General features: G+C 55.3%; 1 protein-coding gene across 4 annotated transcripts in view; it reads right to left on the bottom strand.

Moving 5' to 3' along the window:
• PCSK6 (proprotein convertase subtilisin/kexin type 6) overlaps positions 1 to 20,139 on the bottom strand; it is a 36,985-nt gene extending 16,846 nt beyond the window's left edge. For all 4 annotated transcript variants that reach the window (XR_008238258.1, XM_052807944.1, XM_052807946.1 and 1 more), the window contains exons 1-7: positions 19,898 to 20,139; positions 13,432 to 13,536; positions 8,903 to 9,013; positions 8,111 to 8,254; positions 7,442 to 7,518; positions 6,648 to 6,736; positions 3,148 to 3,320 (exon numbers count right to left, since the gene is read on the bottom strand). Coding sequence is in view for 3 of the 4 variants with exons in the window: in XM_052807944.1 (XP_052663904.1) it covers positions 3,148 to 3,320; positions 6,648 to 6,736; positions 7,442 to 7,518; positions 8,111 to 8,254; positions 8,903 to 9,013; positions 13,432 to 13,536; positions 19,898 to 20,122 (924 nt within the window). In the remaining variant the exon portion in view is untranslated. The remainder of the gene's footprint in view (positions 1 to 3,147; positions 3,321 to 6,647; positions 6,737 to 7,441; positions 7,519 to 8,110; positions 8,255 to 8,902; positions 9,014 to 13,431; positions 13,537 to 19,897) is intronic.
• Positions 20,140 to 25,555: the final 5,416 nt, after the last annotated feature.

Here is a 25,555-nt window from a genome sequence, read left to right as displayed (position 1 = left end):
CTAACGAAGCTGATGGCGTGGGGGCGAACCGCTCCATCCTCCATCCAAACCACTGCCAGGGCACCAGGGTGCCTGCACCCCCAGGAATAACCCAGCCCCATGGGGGTTCACAAACAGGGTGCCGTGGTCCCAACAGAGGATTTTTGGTGACCCAAGGGGGTTCAGGGCAGGAAATGAAGTGGCTGGTTCGCTTCCCTGCCCCATAAGGCAGGGCTCTCCGAGGAGGGCGGCACGCTGCCGGGCTTGGCAGGCGATGGAAGCACACGATGGTGGAGCAGCCCCATCCTCCCCGCAGCTACTCCTGCCACGGAGAGATTTCGGCACTAGCCTGGGCAGATCTGGTGTTTACCTCCCTCCCACTGCTCTGCGGCGGCTTCCTCCACAAAAAATAATAATAATAAAAAAAGCAGCTTTGCTCCGGAGGAATTCACTGGGATTTATTGTGGGTTTTAAGCGCCAGGGGGAGAGGGATGGTTTATTACCTGTCTCGCCCTCCTCCTGGGGCAGAGGCTCTCTGAGCTGACCCTGCCTCTGGATACACAGGCTAAGTCAGGCTCTTTCCTTACTTTATGAAAGTTTTCATTATCTGGGCTGCCTCCCAGCCAAACTGGGTGGGTATTTCCCTAGCAAAGATTTAATAGAGCTGTCTAGAGCTCTGCAAGAAAAAGTGCAATTGCAAAGGGAATTATTGCCCTGCCCCACATCACGCGGAGCTCGACCCAGCTCGCCAGCCCACCAAGTCTGCTGCTGGCATCTCCAGTCCTCTTTCCAGGGTTTCCTGGATCTCCGAGGTGGCAGCATCCCAGCCCACATGCTCAGCGCAGGCAGCGACCGTCCGGCTCTCCAACACTAAAATCCACCCGTCTCCAAGGACCAGCCCTGCTGCCTGCAACCCAGGCTTTCCTAAATAGCTAATCGGAGGAATAAACCCAGGCACCGATTGCCGAAGGTGTGTTGAGACGTAGCAATGATTTCGATTGGGATATGTAGACAGGGAGTCCAGACCTCCCTTGCATCCTGCACCCCCGGCATCGCAGCCGTGGGTGCCAAGAAAGGCTGCTTGGTCCTGATCCAAATCCACAGCACCGGGATGCCTGGGCAGGGCTGCACTGGAGGAAAGTGGGTTCGGAACAAGCACAGTTGCACGAGGACACAAACAGGCACATAAGTGACACTACAGCAATGCACATCTAACACCTGACAGCGTTTCCCAGTGGAACGAGAGCTCACCGTGTATTGCAACTCCCTGGGACTGGAAAAAAACCCATGCTTTTGCTTTGCTCTCAAACAAGCAACTACCAAGGTTTCCGCGAGCAGACCCCAAACACCCAACTTCTTTATTTGCCATCCTCCTAAGCCAACGCCATGCTGGCAAGGGGCTCCTGGCCACTACAAAACCTGGATCTGGGCATCATTTAAACCAGGGAAACCCTCCCTGGCCAAGGCTGGGGATGATCTGGCTCACCCCAGCAGCACATCGGTCAGATACAAGATGCACAGCATCTCGCCACAGCGCTGCCGGGGCTTGGGTGTTTGCCCAGCAGCACTCCATGAGAGCCTAGGATAAATATCCCTCGTTAGCTCGGAAACTAATAAGATGTGGCTGGAGGTGCAAGAAACAAGATGATAAATTAGCCCAGCGCAGTCCTATCGCTAATAGATAAAGTTTATTTTAATGTTTCCATTAAAAAGTCAATTTTAAGGATTTATAACTCGGTTACAGCTGTTTGCTTGGGCTAAAGGTGGCGGCCAACTATCTGCTTGCAGCTTTCCTCGTTATTTAAGAAGAAGTCGGCAATTAAGAGTTGTGCATGCGGGATAGTGGGTGCCGCAAACACGGGTGGCAGCGGAGGGTCTAATGTCCCCTGGGAGACAGAAGCGAGCATCCCAAAACAGCGGGGCTGTGCTGGTCAAGTACCCTGCTGCCACCCATTTGCTTCCGCATGCAAAAATAAGGTCTAAAAAGCAGCTTGTTCCCCCGTATTTACACGACATGAACTCCCCGGCACTTCAATGGATTCCTCGGCAGGCTCACCGCCCCGGCAGGAAATCAAGTAAATAGTGGGAAAAACACTCCACCCTATTTTTAGATAACAGGCAGGCTGCGTCGCCCCGGCCCGCAGCTGCCCCAAATCCCAGTGCGCTGCGAGAAGAGGCAGTAGAAGCAGGAGTGGAGGCAGGGAGCGAAGCGGGGTGAGTTTCAAAGCCCAGCCTGGGACTGCCGGCGGAAAAACCCCAACCCCAAATTTGCCAAAGAACCTGGGGGACACCCACTGAAGAGCCCCGAGCCACCGCGACACTTACCCGCGGCGCCTGCCAAGCTGCCAAGAAAAGTCTTTTTCCCGATGCTTTTAGCCAATATTGGGGATTTTTTAAAAGCACTCAAAAAGAGAAGGGGCGCAGGAAGGCCAGGGCATCTCCACTGGGAATTGACAGCTGTCAATCATGTGTGACGCCAGCTGAACCCTCTCACTGGAGGACTTCAGAGAGAATAACCTGAATTTTTTCTGTGCCCCCATGGCCGGATCCTGTGGCGGCACCCGCGTCCCCCCGCCAGCCATGACACAGCCACTCATTCCGGGCGGAAAACCAGGGAAATGCTTAATGTGATGGAGACCCCCAGGAAAGGATACTGGGGGCCTGGGGAGGGTGAAGGAGGGGGGATGGAGATGCCAGGGGTGGCCACTTCCCTCTGCGCCGGCACCCGGGGGGACATTTTGAGGTGCAAAGTCAACCCCCCAAGAACCGCTTTGGGTTTCTCAGCCCGGCAGAGCTTCACAACTCAACCTGGGGCCTGCCTGCTCTGCCGGAGCTCTGCCCGGCGGCCAGCGCTGCCGGATGCTCCCGCTGGGGCCGGCCGTGCCGAGGGGTCCCACCAGGGCCGCGCCATCGCCGGGCACCTCCCGCCGTCACCGCCCTCAGCCGCAAAATCCACCGGAGCTCTTAGGGACGCCGGGGAAAACTAGGAAAAATTAGAGATGATTCGCCCCCCTCCCCCCCCGCCCCAGCCCTAGTGTTGGCATCGCCTCGGGGGGGCCGGGCTGCCCGTCCCCGCACCAGACCCCGGGCCAGCCGTGGCCCCGGCACACGTTCCCCACAGGGCAGGAGGAGGAGGGCGAGCGCATCTGGGCACTGCGGGATCCACACCTTTTTAATGCCATGCTCAAAAGCCTGTTTGGCCAATAGACCAGGTCCATCAACTGTCTTCCCATCATCATCTGGCCCCCAGCTCGCGCTGTAAATGTCAATGTAATCGGGTCTGATGCCAAGCGACTTCGCTTCAACAACATCTGTTACATCGCCATCTAACATACGAATGCCTAAAAGCACAAAAACATCAGACATTAGGGCTTAATGGCTTGGATGAAAGTGTGAGGATTGCAATCAAAGGGCTTTGTTAACGGCGGCGGAAACCACACGGCTCAGGCAACGCCTGGAATAGCTTCAATCCGCGGCCCCGCGCACTAACGAGCCCAGCAGCGGGATGCTGGGGAGCTATTTTGGAAAGTTTCCTGTGTTGCTGGCTTCATGGCAAGTGATGGAGAGGTGGGGGTTAAAATTTGCTTCCCCTCCATCGGTAGGGATCAGGTGGTGGGAGCAGTGCCACACTCCCTGGCAGCAAAATCCCCCCACTAAAAACCTTCTCCCCCCACCGGCTTTTAATTAGTTAGCTACCTCATTTCTCTACCTGGAAGATATTGGTGTTTCCTGAACGCTCACGGCCCCCTGGCTTCAGGCACACCAGCGGGATAAAGCCTCTCCCCACGAGTGGGGACAACTGTGACCGTCCATGAACGCCGTCACTGCCCAACGGATGCCAGTGGTGCCCAGGATGGGGAGAGGCCCCAGGAGAAGCCCCAGGCTGCGGTTTGCATGGCCAAAATCAGAACCAGGACCCCAACCCATGGCAGGATGACGATGCCGCCTGGGATAACCTCACTTCCAGCCAGGAATGCCAGCAGGCACCGGCTGGGGTGGTTCACAGGCAGAGCCCACCAGCCATGGCGGGACGGGCTGGGGGATTGGTGCACACCCCCAGCCTCCAACTGCTGCAATATGAGGGTTACAACCCCCTCTGCTCCTCATCGCCCTTTCCGTGCCAGATTTCACCTTCTGCATGGCGGGCAGAGGGTGCCAGGCACCCCAAAGGACTGCGCAGAAACAGCCCTTGCGGGATAAGAGATGCTGGAAATTTCAGCATGGTATTTTGCCAACCAGGGAGAGTCCGGTTTATAAAAATGCATTTCCCCTTCCACATGTATTTTTCCTTAAAGCAAACAAATGCAGGCAGATGTCATTACAGCTGCAGCTGTGCTCTGGACACCAGTCAACTCAAATATCTCTTTCTGACGCTGTCCCCTACCAGCCAAAAACAAGCCTGGAAATATAAAATCAGGGAGCAGAGCAGTTCCCAAAAACTTCCTCTCTTTGTTGTGTTAACAAGAAAACACAAGCAGAAGGGGTGAAAAGCCAAGCCTGGTGTCCAAACCATGCTCGGCTGCGGCGCAGCAAACAAAACCAGCCAAGGGATGTTTTTTTGTGCTTGCTAAATGCGGGCATGTTCATCAGCAAGCTCAAAGTCAGCTCAAAGTCAACCCAAAGCCAACCCAAATTTAGCTTAAAGTCAGCCCAAAACAGCTCAAAGCCAGCTCAAAGCCAACCCAGAGTCAGCCCAGAGCCAGCCCAGAGAGAACTCAAAGCCAACCCAAAGCCAACCCAGAGACAACCACCCATGATGCGGGAACCCCCCAGTTAAATAATGGGGCAGGAGGGAGCAGGGAAGGATGCTGCAAAATAAATGAGCTCTTTGCCACGCAGGGAGCAATACTGGCCTCCGAAGTGAGTGTTCGAGAAGACGGGAAAGGAGGAGGAATAGCAAGAGCCCTTTTTGTTTCTTGAGCAGCAATGTATTTTGCCCGGAGCAAATGAAAAGCAACGCAAGAGCGCTGAAGAGCAGCCAGTAAAATTAGATGGTAGCTCTCTGAGTGTGACAAATAGGCTTCCCCAACAAGTTGTGCTCATTAATCGCTGCTTTATTTGTGTAATCCATCTAAAATCACTCTCACTGCAGCTATAGCGCATTTTCCTCCACAATCCCAAACTTGATATGGCTACAAACTTTATTTTTCCCCTTTGCCTGTTCACGCTGTGGGAAGCCCATGGCCTCTACCCTCTGCCAGGTGCCTCGCATCACTCCATGCCTCCCCAGCACACCCCCAAGCCAAGGCGTTAAAGGAAGGAAATTAAAATGAGACCCATAGGTCATTATAAAGTCAACAAATAACGCTCATCTCCATGGCTGCTGCGGAGATATGGACTCAAAAAGGAACATAAAGGCAACAACCTGATCCTGCATGATGCAAAACTGCCTTAAACCCCACCAGGAGCTTTGCCTGGCTCTGCTGCTGCTTGGAGATGGTTTTTTAGGGGCAAGAAACCTCTAAGAAGCAAGAAGTCATCCCATGTGCAGGGGGCACAGGGGATGGGATGGGATGGAATAGGATGGGATGGGATGGGATGGGGGGATGTGCCACAGCCTTTACAGCCCCTGCCACTCCCCCATTCACCCTCCCTGGGGTTATTTCTTCCATTGGGGGATTTTCCCGGCATAGGGAACCACTGATGGTGTTTGGCCAGGAGCAGGACTCCCTGTGGGCACCACTCCCATGCAGACACAACCCTAATGAAACTTCTTCTTGCATGGCCAGCATGAACAAGCCAAGAGAAGGAATTAAGCCCCAAATACACCCATGAGTGCTTGGGTCTGTGCTCCCGACAGTGACTTCTCCTGGCACTGAGGTGGTAGGATGGGTTGCAGTAAAAGCCCCTCTCCCGTTCCAGCTGTGCCAAGGACGGGGCTAAAACCCCCGGCAAGGACCCAGCTCCAGGCATTTGTCCCCTGCATGGTCGCACCAGCCACACAGATGGGACACGGCTCTCCCACCCCAGCCCTGACACCCCCATCTCCCCAGTGGGTGCTATACCAGCCCAGGCTGGCCAGAGCAGCTCCAGCTCAAACCAGCCTCCAAACCAGCTAGGCTAATGCAAATGAACTCTGTGAGGCTAATTACCATCAGGATCCAATTTGGTGATAAAGATTCATTTGCTTCCCGCGCATTGTGTTATTTGAGGGACTGTGTAAAGGTTCCCCCACTCTGCCCAGCTCCAGCCCCCTCAGTGTTTTCCCCATGAGGGCATTTTCGGGATTCCCCCAGGCCCCCCCCTCCGACCGGCTCATCTGCAGACATTAACCTTGCAAGCGAACAGTTTTAGCTCTGAAGCTAAACTGGCGTCACCGACCATAGCAAACGTGGCCCCCCCTGAGAGCAGCTGTGGGCTTTTGGGGTGAAAACGCCACATCCTCGATCCACATGCATCCTCACGGCAAGGATGCAGCTCAAGCAGAAGGCTTCGCCCCAAAATACAGGAAGTGGGAGTCCCCTGCACCCCGTGTCACCTCTCCTCGGCCAAGCCCCCCTGGGACTTCCTGCAGCCAGGGTACCAAGGAGGAGACTCTCTCCTGGCAATATCTGGGGGGCCAGCATCCCACTACCCACCCTGGGAGCCCATGGGCACGGCCAGGGTGGCCGCAGTCCCTCAGGGGGATGGCGAAGGGCAAGGAAGCCACAGGCAGGCGCCAGCCTCACCTCCGATGCGCGCGTTGTAGGCAATGCCCACAATGCAGTACGAGTTGTTCGCCGCCGCCGCCACTTCCCCCGCGCAGCGAGTGCCATGCCTGCAAAGAGAAATACCCCGTGAGCTGATGTCCCGTGGCGAAGGATCCCTCCAGCCAACCCCCACCCAGCACCCAAAAACCAGCTCTGAGGCCAGAGCAGTGGAAGAAAGTGCCCCAAGAGCTGGACAGCCCTTATTCAAAACCCACAGCAAGGACTGGGGGATGGAGGAAATTAATGCAGAAAGCAATCTGCTGTTTGCGTTTTGCACCTAGATGCAATTTGCTCTTTGCTTTTTGCACCTCGATGCAACTTGCTCTTTGCATTTTGCACCTAAGTGCAATTTGCTTTTTGCATCTTGCACTTAAATGCAATCTGCTCTTTGCATTCCCATTTCATTTCCACACATGCCATCATGTGCCCGTCCCGCTTTAATTGAAGCCCAGAAAGTGCATCCAAGCTTTGACATCTAAGCCACCCAGACCGACTCACGTGGTTTAATGCCCGACCATGGTGAGGAAACCCCCCAGTGCATCATTCGATGGCTCAAGGGTTCATCAGCAATTAGCGTGATTGCCACAGTCTGGATTTGCATTAAAACACAATGACTCTATGCAAAGCCTGTAACGCAGCATCCTCTGCAGCGCTGGGCATGGGGAAAGGCCACAAACCTGGAAGACACCCCAGGGGGCAAAAACCTAGCCCCGGGGACCCCCACACACCCCGGCCACATGGACACCAGCTCCATGGCAATTAGTATCACGTACTTATTCTCATTGCTGGCATCGTAGCGTGGAGTCGGGTCATGGTCGTTCCCATTGACATCGTAGCTTGCAAGAGGGTCCTGAAAACACATTGCCACCATTAGATTCAACTTACCAGCACAGCATGGGACTAAATGGCCTCAGCAGCAGCATGGTCCTGCTTCACCCGCAGCTGGTGTGGTGGCTAACGGGGCCGAGCCAGGCAGAAAATGCCATTTTCCCCTTAGTTTCTGACTATTTGCTCAAGAGAAATAGTTTTGGGTTGCAGCCCTGTGTGTCTCCCATGGGAAACAACCCGCTACCAAGGGGACAGCTCCTCCAAACCCCAAATCCTGCTGGCTCCACACCACCACCACCACCCCCCGCATCCATCTGGGGTTTGAGCTGGGGCTAAGCAGGTTCATGAAGGTTTTTGGCTCTGCCCTGGCAAGCCAGAGGGAGGCAGCCGCTTCCCAGGCAGCTGCAAAGGGAGTTTCCCCCAAACCCTCTTGTCTAAAAACCGTGTTTCCTTCTTAAAAACATCTCGAGCTTTTTTTTAAAAAAACATTTTCTTCTAATCTGCCAATGCACAGACTTAAGCTGTGTTTATACGCTGAAATTCTCCATAAATCAATTCACTATGAGGACCAGCCCCAGTGCGTCCAGCCCCAGCCCGTCCAGCTCCCAGCTCACATAGTTTTGCAGGAGGTCGGGGTGGTTCTTCTCTATGCCGTCATCGAGGATGGTGACCACCACGTTTTTGCCGGTGTAGCCCCTCTGCCAGGCTGCCAGGATGTTCATCTCTGACCTGCAGCGACTGCTTTTATCACCGCAGTGCTACGGGGGGAAACACAGCTGCAAAAGGGCTGCAACCCCATTTCAGCCCATCTAAGCAAGCAGCCAGGCTGGGAGCCCATTTAATCAACCAGAAAATATATTTACATCCCACCCCCTGCCATATAACTCGTAGATTTGTTATAACTTCACTCCACTAATCAAAGCCATCCAGCAGCAGTTAATCCAGGCAACACTATCTCCCTATTATTCTTTTCCTCTTCCATTTCAAATACTGCAGGCTCTTCGGTTTTGAAGCGCTCATTTCCTTTCTGTGCTTAATTTTCAATGAATTTCCCTGTCAAATACAGATCGATGAAGCAGGCAGGAGAAAAAATGATATTGTAAATAGATGGTTGCAGCTCTTGGATAGGTAAAATGCATCGGCACTGCAGCTGCGCTGCTCCAAAGCCTTCGCTGCGCAGACCATAACGAGGGGCTGCTAATGAGGGGGAAACACTTTAAACTATTCTCTCTAGTATATCAATTTACAATTTTAAAATCTTGCTGCCAAGCACATTTGCTGATATTAAGGTGTTTCACTACTGGCCAGGCTCAGCAAAGATTGATGATGCGTTTGATTAAAAATAAATTAACCCCCCCCTGTAAAGGAGTGGGTTCCTCGCAGGGCGGCGGAGGGGAGATACCCACCAGGTACCACATGTTGGGCCACACTGGGTCGTTGAAGGGCAGGGCGTGCGGCTCGCCTCGGACCTGCCTCTTCACCCGCCGCTTCACCTCCTGCTGCTGCAGCCAGTCCACCTGCAAGCAGAGCTGTGGGTCAGCATCGCCCATGGGCACAAAGCCCGGCATCGCCTGTGGGCACAGAGCCCGGCATCGCCCACTGAAATGGGATGCGGGAGCCGTGTGAACCGCTGCCTGGACCCAGCCCAGCATCACCAGCAAACCCCCATCTCCTTGGCCAGAGCTGCTGCAGAGATAGAAGCTCCATTTTGGGGGAGAAAGGGTGAACGGACAGATGGACATGGCAAGCTCAGCTCTTTGTGGTCCCCAAGCCAGGGACCAGATTCCTCTCCTGGCACAGTAAAACCCTTGAGCATAAATAAAGTCGCCTCCAAGCGCGAGCCTAAACCCCCCCGGCTTAACGAAGCACTGAAGCACGTGCTGAAGTCCCACTGGAGATGAACCACATATTTCAGCGTTTAGTCAAAGTGTTGGAGAAGACTCAGGTGCTTGGCTTAATTTTGGGGCTGATCTTCCCCCCCGGCCGGGAGGCAGCAGCAGCAGCAGCTCAGCCCTGAGACTTCACCACCTGGCTCCAGGGCTGCTCATCCTTCGAGCTCCTCTCCTCCTGATAAAATAATAAAATCGGGGGCTTTACCCAAGCACAACACGTGTTTCCCAAAAATATGGGACAACCACAGACAGCCATGGCAGGTCTCAGGGAACACAGCTGGCTCCGGAGAGGCGTTTTTGGCACCAGCCGTGGGTGAGGTGGCCTTGGGGCCGACCGCTCTAATGTTTGTTTGCTTTTCAGTGGGACGTGACATGCAAAGACATCAAACGGGAAATGAGCTGGAAAAGGCCAGGATTGGGAAATGCCGGTGTTTGCCCGTGCCACTGCGGTGGGACCTAAGGTGCTGGTTGGGGAGCAGCCTCATCCCATCCCTGGTGAGTGTTTCCCCCCCCAGACATTTATTGCCCACAAAAAGGGCTCTCTTGCCTTCAGCATGGAGACAAAACCCAGGTTGATTGAAAATAGGTTGTAAAAATAATTTTTAGACCAAATCTTTACACGTGCTCATGCTGGGGGCAGAAGGGAGGCACCAGTTGATGAGCTGGGAGGGCTCTGTGGCACATCCCTCCTCGCCGGACATTGTCTTCTTGATGTCTTGGGATCTTTTGGGAATGGCAGAGCTGCTCATGGGGATGTCTTTATTCTTGTGACTAAGGTTTTGTAATGAAAAGAATAAAAATCCAAAGCGCAAGTTTTTGCTGGGCTCATTTATGTGAAACTGTCAGCTGAACCGAGTTCTTCGTGCATGGTTTATAGCTTTCTGACTTGGATGGATGTGGATGGGCAGCTGTGCATATCAGAAACCTGACAGTTTACAGCCTAGAGCTTGGTTTTTAAACATATATACTTTGAAGAAAAAAACTGTTGAAAGGAAAAAAATATATATTTCATAGAAAAATGAGTTTCCATGCTGCCTTGGCTGACGACAGCATGCTGCTTTGCCTATACGACAATGGATTTAAGCATTGGAAGCAAAAATACAACCTCATGGTCTAGTTAAAAAAAAATTAAAAATACATTAAATAGAGGATATGGCCCAAATACCCGGCTTTTCTCCTTAAAGCTGCTCTCCTTGGCAGCATTACTGTGGGTCTTGCTATCACCTTTCCCTGCAGCTTTGCCGGATGCAGGAATGACGGGAAGATGTGGAATTTTGCAGGTTTTGCCAGGAGCTGTGGTGCCTCGCAGAGATGTCTTCACCTTAAAAATGCTCCTGATCGACCCAAGCACTGCCAGTCAGGAGTCGATGGAGAAGTCTTGTGTGGACACAGAGAAATCAGCAGTTTAACAACATTGGTTTCAAGGGGTCGTTGCTAAATTGATGCGGCTGGTGTGGGAAGACAACAGGCGAGCGGGAAGGAGCCCGGGGCATCCCTGCAATGGCTCCCACCGCTTGTGAAACTCTGGTCGCCTTCCACCACACATCCAGGGTGGGGGAAAAGCTTCTCGGAAATTAAAAAAAAAGACTTTTTGCTACTAGCGATGGCAAAAACTGTTACAACACGCTCCTGATCCTGGGGGGCAGGGGGGCAGCTCCATCCCTGCAAACCCTAATTAGTAATAATGAGGTGACCCTGAGTGGCACCAAAGGACCCTGTGAGGAGGCACAGGTATCACTGAGCTGAACCCTTCGCCCTTGCTGGAAACAGAGGGACAGCTTTTCATTTCCCCCCTTACTTTAAGATTTTCAGCGGCTGATGCTCGGATCCAGTAATCCAGGGTAGCTCCACCAAACACAGGCTAGGATGCAACTCCCTTTGCAGCTCCAGAAAAACAATAGCTTGACTTATTCCAGTGGATGTGCAGGAATTAAAGCGGAGATCCAGGACAAACAAGATGGCTCCAGCATGTGTTTGCCATAAAGCATGGCAGAAATAATTTACGTAGGGTTGATTTTGCTACGGTGCGTGGCCAGATGCACAGAGACTGAGGCCGTGACATCCTCCGATGAGGATGAAGAGACTGGAGCAGTGAGGCTGCAGGCTCAAGCACTGTGAAGACCAACAGGAGCATCCCAGCGAGCTGGGAAAGTTTATGGCGACAAGAGCTGCAAGTGGAGCCCGTAAGAGGGGTGGCAAAGCACAACGTGACCCTGCTCTGCATCCCACTGCCCCTCCACACCTCTTACTCTTGCCACCATGACCTGCCCCCAAAATTGCTGGATTTGCTACATCCCTCCTCCCTTTCCATCACCTGCCACATCGCTTGGCTCATATCAGCCCCAAAAGGAGCAGCCGCCGGTCACAGGGATGTCTTGGGGCAAGAGGGGAGCTCAGCAGCAGGGTGGGCCCACGGGGACCAGAACCCTGGGTGCTGCCCCGTGTTTGCTGGGTCTCCCCCTGCCCAGCCACCCACGTCCTTGGGACGGAGGGCTTGGCCATGGTCCTCTTGCCAGGACCTGGCCCTTGTGCCATCGACCCCCACGGCAGAGCAAACCGATAAATAACGGTGCTGGAAACAATAGCCCCCAGAAGGCACGAACCACCCAACATCTGCAAATGATTGGATTTGCTGGTTCTTCGGGATTTCTGCAAGATTTGTTTCCATCTTTTCCATCTTTGCTATTCCAGCTCGCGTTTCCTCATGCCTCGCGGTGATGTTTTCCTGCCTCGCGCACGCTAAGCTGTGCCGTCCAAATGCTGAGACATCTCCAAAACGATTTGCAAATGTGCATGGGAGAGGAGGAGAGACAACACATGTCAAGAGGTCTTGAACTCCGAGTGATAACGAAGGATTAAGAGAATGGGACCTAATTGCTCTAACTTGCAGTCCATAGAGCAAGGTAAGGTAAATGTTAATAAGACTGAAAGCCAATTGATTTGGTTTGCATTATAACTAGACCCATTTAAATGGAGATATTTCAATTGCAGAGCTGAATTCATCATTTGCTGGGGTGCCTGTACACCTCCCCAAGGGCGAACAGCTTTAATTAGAGCCCAGCACACTTCCGGGGCACTGACGCTTCCCTCGCTGAGGTTTTACCCGCCGGCAATGCAGCCATGCGTGTGCCTCCTCAGAAACGTGCTACAAACCCTGTCCAAATATTTAACAGCAAACCTCTCCAGAAAGCCTGCTGGCTGGGGAAAGCAGGATTGCTGTGTGGGTCTGGAGAGATGCGGATGGGATGTGTTGTGCTGAGTGAGTTGGAAATGTCTCAGGAAAGAGCACCCCAAGGGTGGCTGGGAGCACCCCAAGGTGCCAGGCACCGGTGCAAGCACCAGCAGCTTGCTGCAGCATGGCTACCTTCACCGCAATGCCTTTTTCTGCATTTATTTCCCCCTCTCCCCAAAACCAGACCCTCCCTGCACATTAACCTTTCACCTGCTCTGCAGAAGGAGCATCTATCTCACAGGGCTCGGGTGCCGGGTGGAGCTGAGGGAGGAGGAAAGCCGAGGCAGAGCGGCAGCCCTTCCCCACCACCCCGAGCCCAGCTCACCCTGGTCCCGCCTGTCCCTCCTTGCCGCCTTACCCCCCTCCCCATTACTTTTGTCAATTCAGCTGTGCTGAAAATCCCTTTGGATGCTTGCTCTAGGAAAAAGCAATGCAGAGCTATTGCCAAGGATTTCACACATAGCAACCATTGAGGCAGCAAGTGTTGTGGCAACTGGATCAACACCCCAAGCATGCAACAGCCTTTCTATCCTGGAAGGCTTTTTCCCCCCTTTTCTTCCTCCCGGCTTTCAGACAGATGTTAGTGTTTAGTCACTTCTAAGTATTTTTCATCACCGATCCACATACCCATGTCCAATGAGTCACCCCGTGCATGCACAGGGCTGCGGTTCAAGCATAACATGTCATTGCAAGATGCTTGGGCTCACGCTTGACCCAGACCAAGACAACAGGCTCCTCCAGGGGAAATGGGGACCCCCATCCCACCAGCCCCGCCAGAGGCTGGGGGATCCCAGGCTGCCCAGCCCCGTACCTTGGGGTCCATGCGGAGGAAGTTGTGTGGTCCCCGGCTGCTTAGTGTCGAGCGCTTAAAAGTCTTGCTGTGGTGAAAGTGGTAGTAGTTTTCCAAGCTCCCAATCTGCAAAAAGAGAGGGTTTGTTTTTTTTTTTAAAAAAAAGATTTTCCCATGGTTGCCCCCCATTTCAGTGCTGGCAGCATCCCTTTGTGCATCAGGGCAGCCACGCCCTGCACTGCAAATCCCTTGCTTACACAAAGCTCCCTGGCAAAGCCAGGGTTAAGGGAGGGGATGCAGGATGCTGGCACTAACCCCAGTGCCACTGCCGTGGCAAACAGCGCTGGTGGCCGGACACTGCACTGACACAACAGAGCCCGGAAAACATTTTTATGAATTTTCACCCATTAAATGCATATTTGCAAACTGCCTTCCATCAGCTCCCAAGCACAAATAACGAGCTAAAAATGAGCTCAGCAGCTGCAGCGGAGCTGGGGGAGCTGTGCCTCATCATGCTGCTTTTCCCCACCCGACACTCTGGCTTCGCCCCGGCAGCAAGAACAGCCCCTTAAGGAGAGATGAATGCAATCCCTGCTCGCCCTGGGATGCTCCTGGGAAGCACGGGATATAAGCGTGCTTAGCCTGGAGTCAGGGACGGCAGCAGGAGTCGTCAAAAAAAAAAAATTTATCTCCAAGCAAACCAACCATCCCTCCCAAGGAATGCGTAACACATGCCCCAGCCTAGAGTCCCTCCCCAGCAGTAAGTGCAGCCCGGGAGCGAAGGCGAGCTGGGAAAGGCAGCCTCACTGGCTCCCTTCAGCTCGGGGAAGCCCCACGCTCCTCTTTTACAAGTTTTTGCCATTTTTTTTCTTGCACGGAGCTGAAATGTCCCACATTTGCGGGAAAACACCATGCCAGCCACACCACCCTGTCAAGCACTGAGGTAGCTGCACTGCCTCCAGCCCTCTCATCCTGGCAGCTGGAGATGCCGCAACTCCTCTTTTTCCATCCCAAAAGCACGGATAAAGTCCCCGGGCTACGCAATGAACTGGGCAATCTCAGCCAGGCACTGTGTGATGAGCATCCCGCTCGGATTCACAGCCATAGGGATGGGAATGACCCAAAAGCTGCACTCACTAGCATGCGGCTCCCAGGCCAGACAATTTTGGTACAAATTGGCTCCTTGCTATAAATTCCCTTTTCCCTGAGGCTCTTCAGTTTTTTCTTCCCCAAAAAACCTCTCCCATGGCCTGGAGCTGGATGCTGCAGGGAGGTGGTGGCAGTCCCTGTGCCTGGCTCACAGGACCAGGGCGAGCCATGCTAATGAGCCTCCATCTGCAACCCAGGAGCCTGGGTGACATCCCTGAGGCCATGTGTGACACAGGAGCCAGGGTGACGTCCCTGAGGCCAGACCAAGACTGGCTGCAACAGGACAGGGGCGAGCAAACAGGTTTGTCCAGACCATATGCTGAAGCAGATGATGACAACTACTTATATCTTTTTCACACTTAATACCTTGAGATATGCCCGTGCCTCTTAGGATCATTAAATATTTAATTAGTTTTGCTCTACCTTTTATGCCAGAATGTCATTTCACTGACTTTACTGCTGTTAAGTGTGATTTTTGCAATTTGTTTCCACTCAAGTTCGTTTAAACCCTCCCACCCCCCACCTTTTTCTTTGCATTACAGCATCGCTGTGCATTTTCCTTACCATCTACATGCAAAGTGGTTGCTCCCTGCAATCTGCATTTGGCTTTTAAAACCCATTCTTCAAATCGTCTTGTACTTAGGTAAGGGAAGGAGGATGCTCCAACCTCCCCATATTTTAGGGAAACGTACGAGGCCACCCTGCCTCTTGCTCACTCTGCCTGGAAATCCCGATCCCACAGCCCGGGTGGTTCAGCTCCGCATCCGCTGGCTCAGCCTGCAGTTTGCAGGTTTATAATATTCAGTTTATTCTCATCTCCGGTCCCTCTGGCACTCATTGTAACAGGATCACACTCTATAAACAAGCATCGGCTGAAGAAGCGCTTCTGTTCCCCACTGGAGCGGGCATGAGGCTTTTTGGAAATAAATGTGAAATTACCACGCAATGCAAAGCAGCAAGAGGACGGGAAGGGAGATGACGCCCTCCCAGGCCTTGGGGATATGTGGCCAGAGCAGAAGGAAAAGCCCCCTGTGCCCCAGGTTCTTTATCCTCCTGGGATTTATGGCAGGAAAAATTAAGAAAAAACTTCTCATGTTGGGGCTAACTTGAAAGCCGGCCCTGCTCTGAGCAGAGGTTGGACCTGGTGACCTCCAGAGGCCCCCTTCTACCTAAGCTATTATAAGGAGAAAAATTTTTAAATGCCTTTTATTTTAATGGAAAAGTATTTATTCTCCCCCTTGAGGTCAGTCAGCTCAGTGAGAGTTCTGCAATGCAGCCCTGGGGATGGGAGATGCCCAAGAGAGTTGGGTTTTCTCCTGCATACAGCACCAGCGAGGCCACAGCCGCATGGCCACAGCGATGGGGATGCCAGAAAACCCAGCGGAGCACCCGAAAGGCATGTAGCAGGACTTTACCAAGGGCCGATCCTTCCTGCCTACCTAGACAAGCAAGCGTACCCATCAGCTCCCGACCAGCCAGAAGACAGCTGCCCGCACTGAAAGGTCCCAGCTCCACCGCAGAGCAGATAGTCCAGGTTGCCGTCAACTGTGGTTACAAAGCCAGCCCACCCACCCACAGCCCAGGAGACCACGCCAGCTCCAGGCACGCTCGTTCCCTCCCCAAGTGCATTTACAACTCTCAACCTTGATTGTTTAGACATCTAACTTTTGCTGAGAATGTGCACGGGAGGTCAACCCCGCAAGGGTTGATTTTAATTTTCCCAATTGATTCGCAGTTTTGGGCTGAAGTTTCAAAGGAAACTTGAGATTTTTTTGAGGCAACTTGAATATGTACGTCAACAAAAACAAAGAGGTTTTCTTCCCCACTGTTAACTGAGGCAGAGAAAGCCCTGGCTGGTGCTGCCCAGCTCAGCTGGGCTGCAGGTGGAGCAAGCCAGAAGCAATGGGAACACGTTTTCCACCCTGCAAAGCCATCGTCACTATGCCGAGGGTGTCAATGGCTCTGCTTCCAAAAAAACCACATGCTTGCCATGTCATCTGACCAAATGGGGAAGAGTTTGAAGCTGAAGGAGTTACTCATGGCCCCGATGGGACCCAGGCGCTTATAGAGATGTGGAGATGCACAGCAAAATGATGAGAAACACGTTGCAAGGGGATAAATCCTAATTGGGTATAAAGAGAGTAATTCTTTGGGCAGGGTGGTGACACACAGGCCTGGGGAGGTGGTGGGATCTCCATCCTTGGAGAGCTTCACATCTCACCTGGCTGAGGCTCTGCACAGCCTGATTCAGCCTCAAAGTTAATTTGGGGGGTTGGACCAGAGACCTCCAGAGGACCTTGCCAACAGGAATTACTCTACAAATACGGTCCTTAACAGGGTTAAAAAGAGGTATGATCGCAAGGGGTTTGGCCACCTCCTGATCTCCTTTTCCATTCCCCTTTTCCCCTTCTCCTCCAAATCCCAGTCCCACCTGTGAGCCCCCACAAGCAGCACCGGGGCAGGGAGAGGCACCCAGAAGATGCTCCTGCAGCACCCAGCTCTCCCCATGCGTTGCCAGACAGATATGAGCGCAGCGCCCGCCCTGCCTCATTAGCAGCCATTAGTATTTTGAGCAGGTTCAAGATCCCTTGTAGCTAACGAGAAATGGCAAAGGAGAGCTTTTTGGGAGCTGGACACCACCAAGGGCAGCACTAGAGCCACTCAGGGCATTGCTGAGCCTGTTTCTTCCCTCCCCATCACAATGAAGTCCTCCAGCATCTTGGCCAAACCAGCTCATTTCTGCAAAATGCAGCTGCATCAGCACTGGTGTCCTCCAGGAGGACGGATCCAGCTGGGGAGGCCGTGCCTGCTGCCCTCCTGGGGATACCACCTGTCCCCACTGGGGACAAAGACTCCAGCTGCTGAGCTCCTGCCTTCAGGAATGTCATTCTCAGATGGTCATGGCCCGATTCAGCCCAGTAAGGACCAAGCCCAGGGCTGAAAGGACACCATCGCTCCAGCGTCCCCCAGATGGAATCCACGAAAGCTCCAATTCCAGCCCAAAATGAATCCTCTCCTCCTCCTGCACTGCAGGTGAGACTGCTGAGCCCTCCCAAAACTTACAGTGTTGGACACAGCACAAGGAAAAATTCATATTTTTATGAATTTTTTACTGGGATAGGAACAGGCTCATCACCACCCCCAGGACAGCGGCAGAGGCGCTGCCCAGGGCACCGGCACCACACAGCCCTCGGCCAGGGCCTGTCCCAGCTCGCCCCTGCACGGCACAGCAAACAAAGACTGGCGGGGAGGAATGAGCAGGCGTTTGGGGGTGTAAAGACTTTTCCTTTTGTTTAATTGTTTGCTTCACTTAAATAGAACTTGATGCAAGTGATTCCCAATGGGAAATGTCACTCTGCCATGACCCAGAAGGGTTTCAGAGTGTCTTGGTGCACTTGTTGGGCACAGGAACACGTGGGGACAGCTCAGAGACAGGGCAGACACCTGTGTGTGCAAACCCCAGCATGCCCTTCCCAGCCAGGAGCATGTCAGGAGCCCCCAGGATTGCAGCTCGGAGGAAAAGAGGTCACCAGCCACCAACGCAGGGCTGAGCCTCCCTTGCACCCAGCTGGGTCACTCCGTGACCATCACCTCTCCTCCTCCCTCACCATGGTGGACTCCACCACTTTTCTCCACCCAAACATCTCCCCTGGGCAGGGTGATATACCCTTGGCAGGGTTTTCCAGCAAGTTTTGTGCAGGATCAGGCCCCCCAGGAGGGCACATCTCACTGGGGATGGTGCCATCCCTGGCAGCTACACAAGCAGAGGAAGCTGGAGACGCCCAGGTCCCCACGGGGCTCGGCACACCATGAACCCCGGGCACAACGCAGCAAATGTCACCCACGAGCGCACACGCACAGGGAAAGTGGTTCCTCAGGGTTTGGCCCCGGGCAAGCTCCCGTGGGAAAAGCCCAAGGGGCTCGGGGAGCTGAAGGCAGGGCATTGAGAGCAGCTGGGGAAGCCCCAGAGGTGCACGAGCTCCCAGTGTCTGCGGGAAAGGCGGGAGCCAGGAACACCCTGATGCAACCACAGAACTATTTCCCTTGCTCTCCAGCCTGCGCCTGGGCTGCCCCGGGGAAAGGGCTCAGGGGGAGGGAGGGATGGATGCTCTGGCAGGGCCATGTGCCCGTGGGCCAAATGCCTCCAGCATCGTGGGGACAAGCTCGGGAAAGCCAGAATGCCGGGGGGGGGGGGGGGGGGGAGCACATGCTCCAGTGGGGAAGGGACACAGCAGAACCCCAGACCAGGAGCTGACGTTAGGCTGATGCAAATCAGGAGAGTGGGAAGCTCAATCAAGATATTCCCTGGCTGAACAGGGATAAACACCGAAAAGCCCTTTGGGTTGCACAACCACATTTGCCCAGCCCTGTGATAGAAGCATTTGAATAATAAAAGTGATTTTCTCCTTGGCGGGACAAAAGCACGGCAGGTAGGAGACAGAGGGTGGGCTGTGAGAGGTTATCCCCCACGGGAGGTCACAGACACCAGTGCGGGAGACAGTGTCCCCAGTTCAGCCCCCCCCCCCGACCCGAAAATCTGTTTTACTCAGCACCCCGTGACTTTAATTATACTTAAAAGCAGGGTTGCAATATAAAGCAAGGTTATAATTTATAGTCCAGGAGACACCTTGGGCAGGAAGACAACCTGAAGTGCCACCCAGCCAGAAAAGTGCTGAGCAGCCGGGCGGTGGGGGAGGCGATAAACTCCGGAGGAAACTCTTGAGGACATCAGCCCACATCTGGGTTGACAGAGAGGATGAAGAAACTGAGAGGAAAAGGAGCTGTCGTGATGAAAGTCGCCTTTAAGCCATCCGTGTGCTGCAGGGGACTGAAAGCAAGAGTTCTCCGTGTTCCCAAAATCTCCGATAAACCCGGGCCAGAGAGTCCGAAGTTTGTTAAATCCACAAATGTAACTTTCCGGGATGGGAGGAACTTGTGCAATCCCCCAGCCGCTGTGGGAGCGGGCAGTGCGGGGCGAGGGCACCCCGAGGAGCGGCCGCCCGGTTCTACGGGGGCCGGAGCACGGCGCCGCGCCGGGGGAGGCGGAGGGGGCGGGGGGGAGCGGGACCGGGGCTGCCCGGCCACTCCGCCCCGGGGCCAAAGCGCTCCGCCAGCATGGCTGCATCGTCCTCATCCCGACCGCTCCGCCGGGGGGGGCTCCCGGGGCCCATCTCCCGGTCCTGGAACCGCCGGTATCACCCCGGTCCCGGGAGACCGGGCAGCTCCGCGGGACCCCCAGCGCCTCTCCGGTCCGGGGATCCCCCCCAAGGTCCCGGTGCAAGCCCCCCCGCCCCCCCCCCTCTCCCGGTACCCCGGCATCTGCCCTCCCCCCCCTTACCTGCCCCAGGCTGATGTACCCGTAGGCGGCGGCGAGGCGGGCGGCCTCGGCGGGCCCCCCCCGCACCCGCACGGCCCAGTGGTTAGTGTAGACGGTGCGGGAGGGCTCGGCCGCGGCCCCGCGCCCGGTCAGCGCCAGCGGCAGCGCCAGGGCCAGCAGGCAGAGGCGGGCGGGCGGCGGCGGGGGGGCCGCTCTCCCCGGGCCGGGGCCGGCTGCGGCGGGCATGGTGCGCTCCGCGGTGCCGAGCTGGGCGGAGCGGGGAGCTGCGCCTTTTAAAGCGGCCCCGGAGCCCGGCGGGGGCGGGGGGATGCTCCCGCGGGGGGGGGGGGGGGGGGAAGCGGGGCGGGGGGGGGCAGGCGGAGGCGGCGGCGGGGAGGGCCCGGCCGGGCGGCAGCGCCGGGAAAACGGGCGGACGGGGCGACTCCCGGGCACTCCCCCTGCGCCCCCCCTGCCTGCCGCCGGGCATCCCTCCTGCAGCACCCTGCGTGCCTCGGTGCTGCTCCCCGACCCCCCCACACACACACCTCTGCGTCCCCCAAAGCGTGCCTCGGTGCAGCTCCCCGGACAACTCCTTGCATGTCCCCTGCACGTCCCTGGACAACCTCCTCTGTCCCCCTGCATCTCCCCCACATGTCTCCGGACAACCCCCTGTACCCCCCTGCATCCCCCCTGCATGCCGCGGTGCAGCTCCCTGGTAAATCCCCTGCATCCCTCTGCATCCCCCCTGCATGTCCCGGTGCTGGTCCCCAGAAACCCCCCTGCATCCCCTGCATGTCCTCGGACAATCTCCTGTACCCCCCTGCCTCCTCCCTGCGTGCCCCGGTGCTGCTCCCCAGACAGCCCCCTGCATCCCTCTGCATGCCCTGGGCACTGCCCTCCAGGTTTCCCCCTGTGCCCCCCTGCATCGTCCTTTGTGTCCCTGCATCCCCCCGCGCATCCCCCTAGGCAGCCCCTCATGCGTCCTCCCAGCTCTGCTCCCCAGGTGGCCCCCTGCACCCCCCTGGGCAGAACCCCCACAGGCCCCCAGCATACCCTCAGCCAACCCCTCATGCATCCCCTGGCTCTGCCCCCCGGGTAGCCCCCTGCACACCCCTGGGTAGCCAACCTGAACCCCCCCACCACTGCCCCCCTACAATCCCCTGGCACTGACCCCAGACCATCCTGCCTGCGTTCCCCCCACCCCCCATTCTCCCTGCATCCCCCCAGGCATCCCCCCCACATCCCTCTGCACTACCCCCGCAGGCATCTCCCACTGCACCTCCCCCTTGCATCCCTCCACCACTGCCCCCCATATCCCCTGGGCATCTCCCCTGCAGCACCCCCCCCCCCATAGCCCCAGGCATCCCTTCTGCACCCGCAGGCAAACCGCAGCCAGCTCCTTATGGGCTTGGAGGGGAAAGGCCAGGAGGGGCTGGCTGATGGGGAGGATTTCAGGGCAGGACTCTCCTGGCCGTGGTAGGCACAAAGGGCACCACAGGGAGCTGTGGGCACAGGCAGAAGGGCTGGAGCGCTGTCTTTGCCTCCCACGGATGCCATTCAGGGGACGGCAGAAAGCTCGTGGGATATTAGAAAATAGGCTTTGTTAGGGAGAAGGCGGTGGCACATACAAAGGATGGGCTCAGGAGCGGGTCAATGATGCTCTGTTCCATAGCCCTCCCTACCAGCACAGACAGAGGCCCGCAGAAAGCTGACAACTGCCCAAAATGAAGCGGTGTTTCACTTGCATCACATCAAAACTTCACTCGCATCACATCAGAGCTTCACCTGCATCACATCAGAGCTTCAGAAATGACCCCGCACAGCCCCCGGGGCTCGCAGGGCCCCTGCGATGAGCTGATGAGCCCTGCCAGGTGCTGCGGCTGCAACCACAGGCTCCGGCCGGGACAGCCTTGGGGCAGCTGTGATTCCCGGAGCGGGTGTCATCTATTTTCCAGGCCCTGAACAGATTTGAGAGGTATTTGGGGCACAAGCCCTGCCTGCCAACCAAAGCACTTACAAGATGCCCTTGCAGCTGCCCCCAGCCCCATCCATCTGAATGCAAACACCTTCCCAAGCCCCAAACAGCTTTGCAAAACCCACCTAGGTGCAGCCTCCAGGCGAGGGGCATCTGGAAAGCGATGCCAGCGGTGGGGAGGCGGCATGGGGTGGATGGAGGGGGGCACCGAGCGCATCCTGCATCCCATTGCCAGAGCTGGAGGGGAAAATCATGGTCTCATTGCCATCGGTTTGTACCAGCCCTGCCAGCAGGCAGGCGAGCTAGTGACAGCCAGAGTTAATAGAAAAGTCCCCCCAGCTCAGCAGCGAGATTAAACCACAGGAAATTTATGGGGAGCCTGTTCTGCATTAGACAGGGCCAAAATCCTCTGGCAGCTCCCGCGCTGGGCTGGGTCTGGCCCATTCGCAGGCAGCAAATACATGGAGAGGGGCAGACGGAGGTGAGCCCCTGCGCCAGCGGCAGGCTCGTCCCATGCAATTAGAAATATCAGCAAAATGGGCATTTGGAGGGTTTCTGTGTGCAAACAGAGTGCGTTGCACTGGCACCGGGGATGGGACAATTTGCTGTCACAGGCAAAGTGGAGTTTGGTGACTCTCTGCACCCACCATAAGCCGTTGCTTGTGGAAATCACTGAGGGTATCAGTCATGGCATGTGGCGATGCTGGAGCCACGTGCTCATGTTAGGGTTCATCATCCCAGGCATCCTCACAAGGCCACCCCGTGTGCTGCCTGGGCAGAAACGATGGATTTGTGCATGGCCGTTTCTTCTGATTAAGCAGTAAAGGATGGTTTCTGTTAGTACAAGCATGCTGCAAATCGAGTCCTTGTTTCCTATCTGGTTTATGGGCTTTTCCTTGAGTTTCCCGTTGGTTAAGGTGTGTGAGATGGATGAGCAGGGCTGGCAGGTGCTATGTGTGCTATGTGTACAATGCACGTCAAGAAAGACGCGGAGCCAGAGGAAGGGTGAGAATAGATGAAACAAACCCCATTCCTTTGGTCTTGCAATATCAACCTTGCTCTGCTGGGCAAGGTCTGCGGGGGCTGCCCGCTGTTGGCGGGGGCTGCCCGCTGTTGGCGGGGGCTGCCCGCTGTTGGCAGGGGCTGCAAAGGAGGGAAGAAATATCGCCATGGGGAGCAGAGAAGGAGGAACGGGCTCCAGTGGCGGCAGGGAGGGCTTAGGGTTTGGTGCTGGGAAAAGCCTTCTGACAGCAAAGAGAGTGAAGATGAGAAAGAGTTTGTCTGGGGGGGATGCAAAACCCCATCACCTCCATCTCAGGTGATAAAATATGGGCAAACCCCGGAAGCACCTTTGCATCTTGCTGCAACAGCCCCGCAGGCAACGAAACCCAGCAGCATCCTGCATTCCAAACCTTCCATCCTGGGGCCATCGCCCACAGCTCCTGACATATCAGCCCTGGGGATAGTTATTGTCACCAGTAAAACCTTGTGCCCCATCGTGGGTCCAGCGGTGCCCAGCTCAGCCTGCAATAGTGGGCAAAGGGGGTCAGAGCCTTGCCTGAGCGCTGACTGCAATGCTTGGACCTGCATTTTGGTGCCCCCCGGTCCCCACAGCCCTCCTGCTCCCTCTCCGGCTGGCATGATTTCGAAATTCGGAGTGTATCCCCTTATGTCCCGGATGGCGATTCTCCTGGCCGAGCCTGCAGGATTTACCAGGGGTGTCAGGAAAACCAGACTTTGGCCCCAAGTGCTTTGCAATGACTAAGGCAGAGGCTCCGTTTTAACTCTTTTCCTGGGATTATTTGAAAACCTGGAGAGTTACTGCGAGATGCGGGTGATGCAATAAATTTTGCCAGCTGAGCTGTTGAACAGAAGCCGCTGTAAAGACAGCACTGAAAGAGGCACTGCTGAACCAGTAACGTTCAAACCCTGCCGAATTAAATTTATAATAACCCTGGCAGTTTTATATCTATCCATGAATTACAGTTAAAACCCCAGCACGTACCACGCACATCGCTTCATCCGGCAATAAGAATACAGTGAAGAGTTTTAGTAGGATGGAGCTGGACGAGCAGGGAAGAATGTCATTTTAAACCCTGGTTCTTTGAAAACCGAGCCCTTCTGTGTCTTTTTAAGGCAAGTTCAGAAAAGGAAAGTGCAAATAAAGCACCCAAAAGCTGCTATTTTTTGCAGGAGTGGGATGGCAGGGCTGGTGCTGGGCTGCCCGCCCTGGGCAGCGGGACCGTCACCCTGTCCCTGCCTGCGGCCGTGGGGCAGGCGGAGGGAGCAGGGCAGTGGGAGCTGTGCCTCTGCGTGCTGAAGTGCAAGAAGTTAAGCAAACAGAAGCCGTTTTGCAAACACACTCGGGCTAGAGGTGCCCCTGGGGTGCTGGTACAGGGCAGCCACTCAGCTCAGGGGCATCAGCCAGCCGGACCCCCAGCGTGGCCAGCGGGAGCTGCCTGGTGAAACCCCACAGGGCTCCGGCCGCAGGAGCTGGAGTTTTATCCTTTGCGTGATGAGGGCCTGTCAACGTGGAGATTACAGCAAAAATCAGGTTAAAACCCATTTATCTGACCCGAGCGGAGCCCGTGTACGTGTCCCAGGGGTGTGCAGAGGCGTGAGCGGGGCCATCACAGTGCTGGTGGCTGCAAACCTGCCCTGGCCGGAGAGCCCGGCAAACCCTGGCCACGCGGCTGTGTGCAATGGTTAATAAAGGGCATGCCATAATTAAACCAGCGCACCTGGAAATAGCTCTTTTTGTAGCTCCCAGGCTTAACCAAATGAATGAAATTTGCACTGGCATAATTAAAGCGATGTGGTTCACGATCTTGTCTGCACCGGGGAGTTACTGTGCAGCTTGACTCTTCACTCTCCGGCGAAAGCCCACACAGAAAAAACCTGGCCAGCTCTGGCTCTGGCCCCTGCCTGGCTCCAGTGCTGCCTAACCCAACCTCTCACCATCACGGTGCCCGTTAACACCAGCCCATTAACACCAGTACATTAACATCAGCCTTCAAACCTGTCCAGCAGCCCAATGCCTTTGGCATCCTCCCACAGCCCCCCAGGCTCATTCCCGGCACGCGTGGCAGCGATGGCAAAGCACGGGGCTCTTGGCCACTGTCACTGCTCCCCTCCAGGGACCTGTAAATCTGAAGGAGAAGTCAGTATTTTTGCATTTATATTCACACCTCTCAAACAATCTCTTTTTCTCTCTGCTTGTCCTTTTAGGCGTTAAAATAACCCCTGACTCCCTAGCAACCAGATGGTTTGGTTTCGGTCGTATTAACGGTAAAATCCTGCATGCAAGTAAGCTGCCCGTGAAGCTTGCCAATGGAAAATAAGATTTGAAGCCACCGTGGAGTGGCATCCCCACGGCTGATGTGTCATGGCAGCACATGGCCTCTGGCAATGCCACCACCGCTGCCACCACTCAGCAGCCACCGGCTTTGCGGCTGGGAAACTCCTGGGTGAATTCCAGGAAGGCCTCTGCCTTTTTCCTTTCCTTCCTAAATCTGGATTAAACAGTTTTCAGACCAAAGAGGTGATGTCAAATGTGATGGAGAGGAAGGAGGGGATGCAGTGGAGGAAGGTCCGGGGAGGTGGGGGACGAGTGCCAGCTCCGGGCTGGTACCCAGCCCTGGCTGCGGCAACCCAGGCACGGGGAAACCCATTTCAAAGTGCCTGAAACACCCGTTTTAGAAATC

The sequence above is a fragment of the Harpia harpyja genome, chromosome 14, assembly GCF_026419915.1.
Source record: "Harpia harpyja isolate bHarHar1 chromosome 14, bHarHar1 primary haplotype, whole genome shotgun sequence".
In the NCBI taxonomy this organism is placed as follows: Eukaryota; Metazoa; Chordata; class Aves; order Accipitriformes; family Accipitridae; genus Harpia; species Harpia harpyja.
The sequence above is the reverse complement of the archived record's forward strand: the minus strand, read 5'-3'. Positions and strand labels throughout refer to the sequence as shown.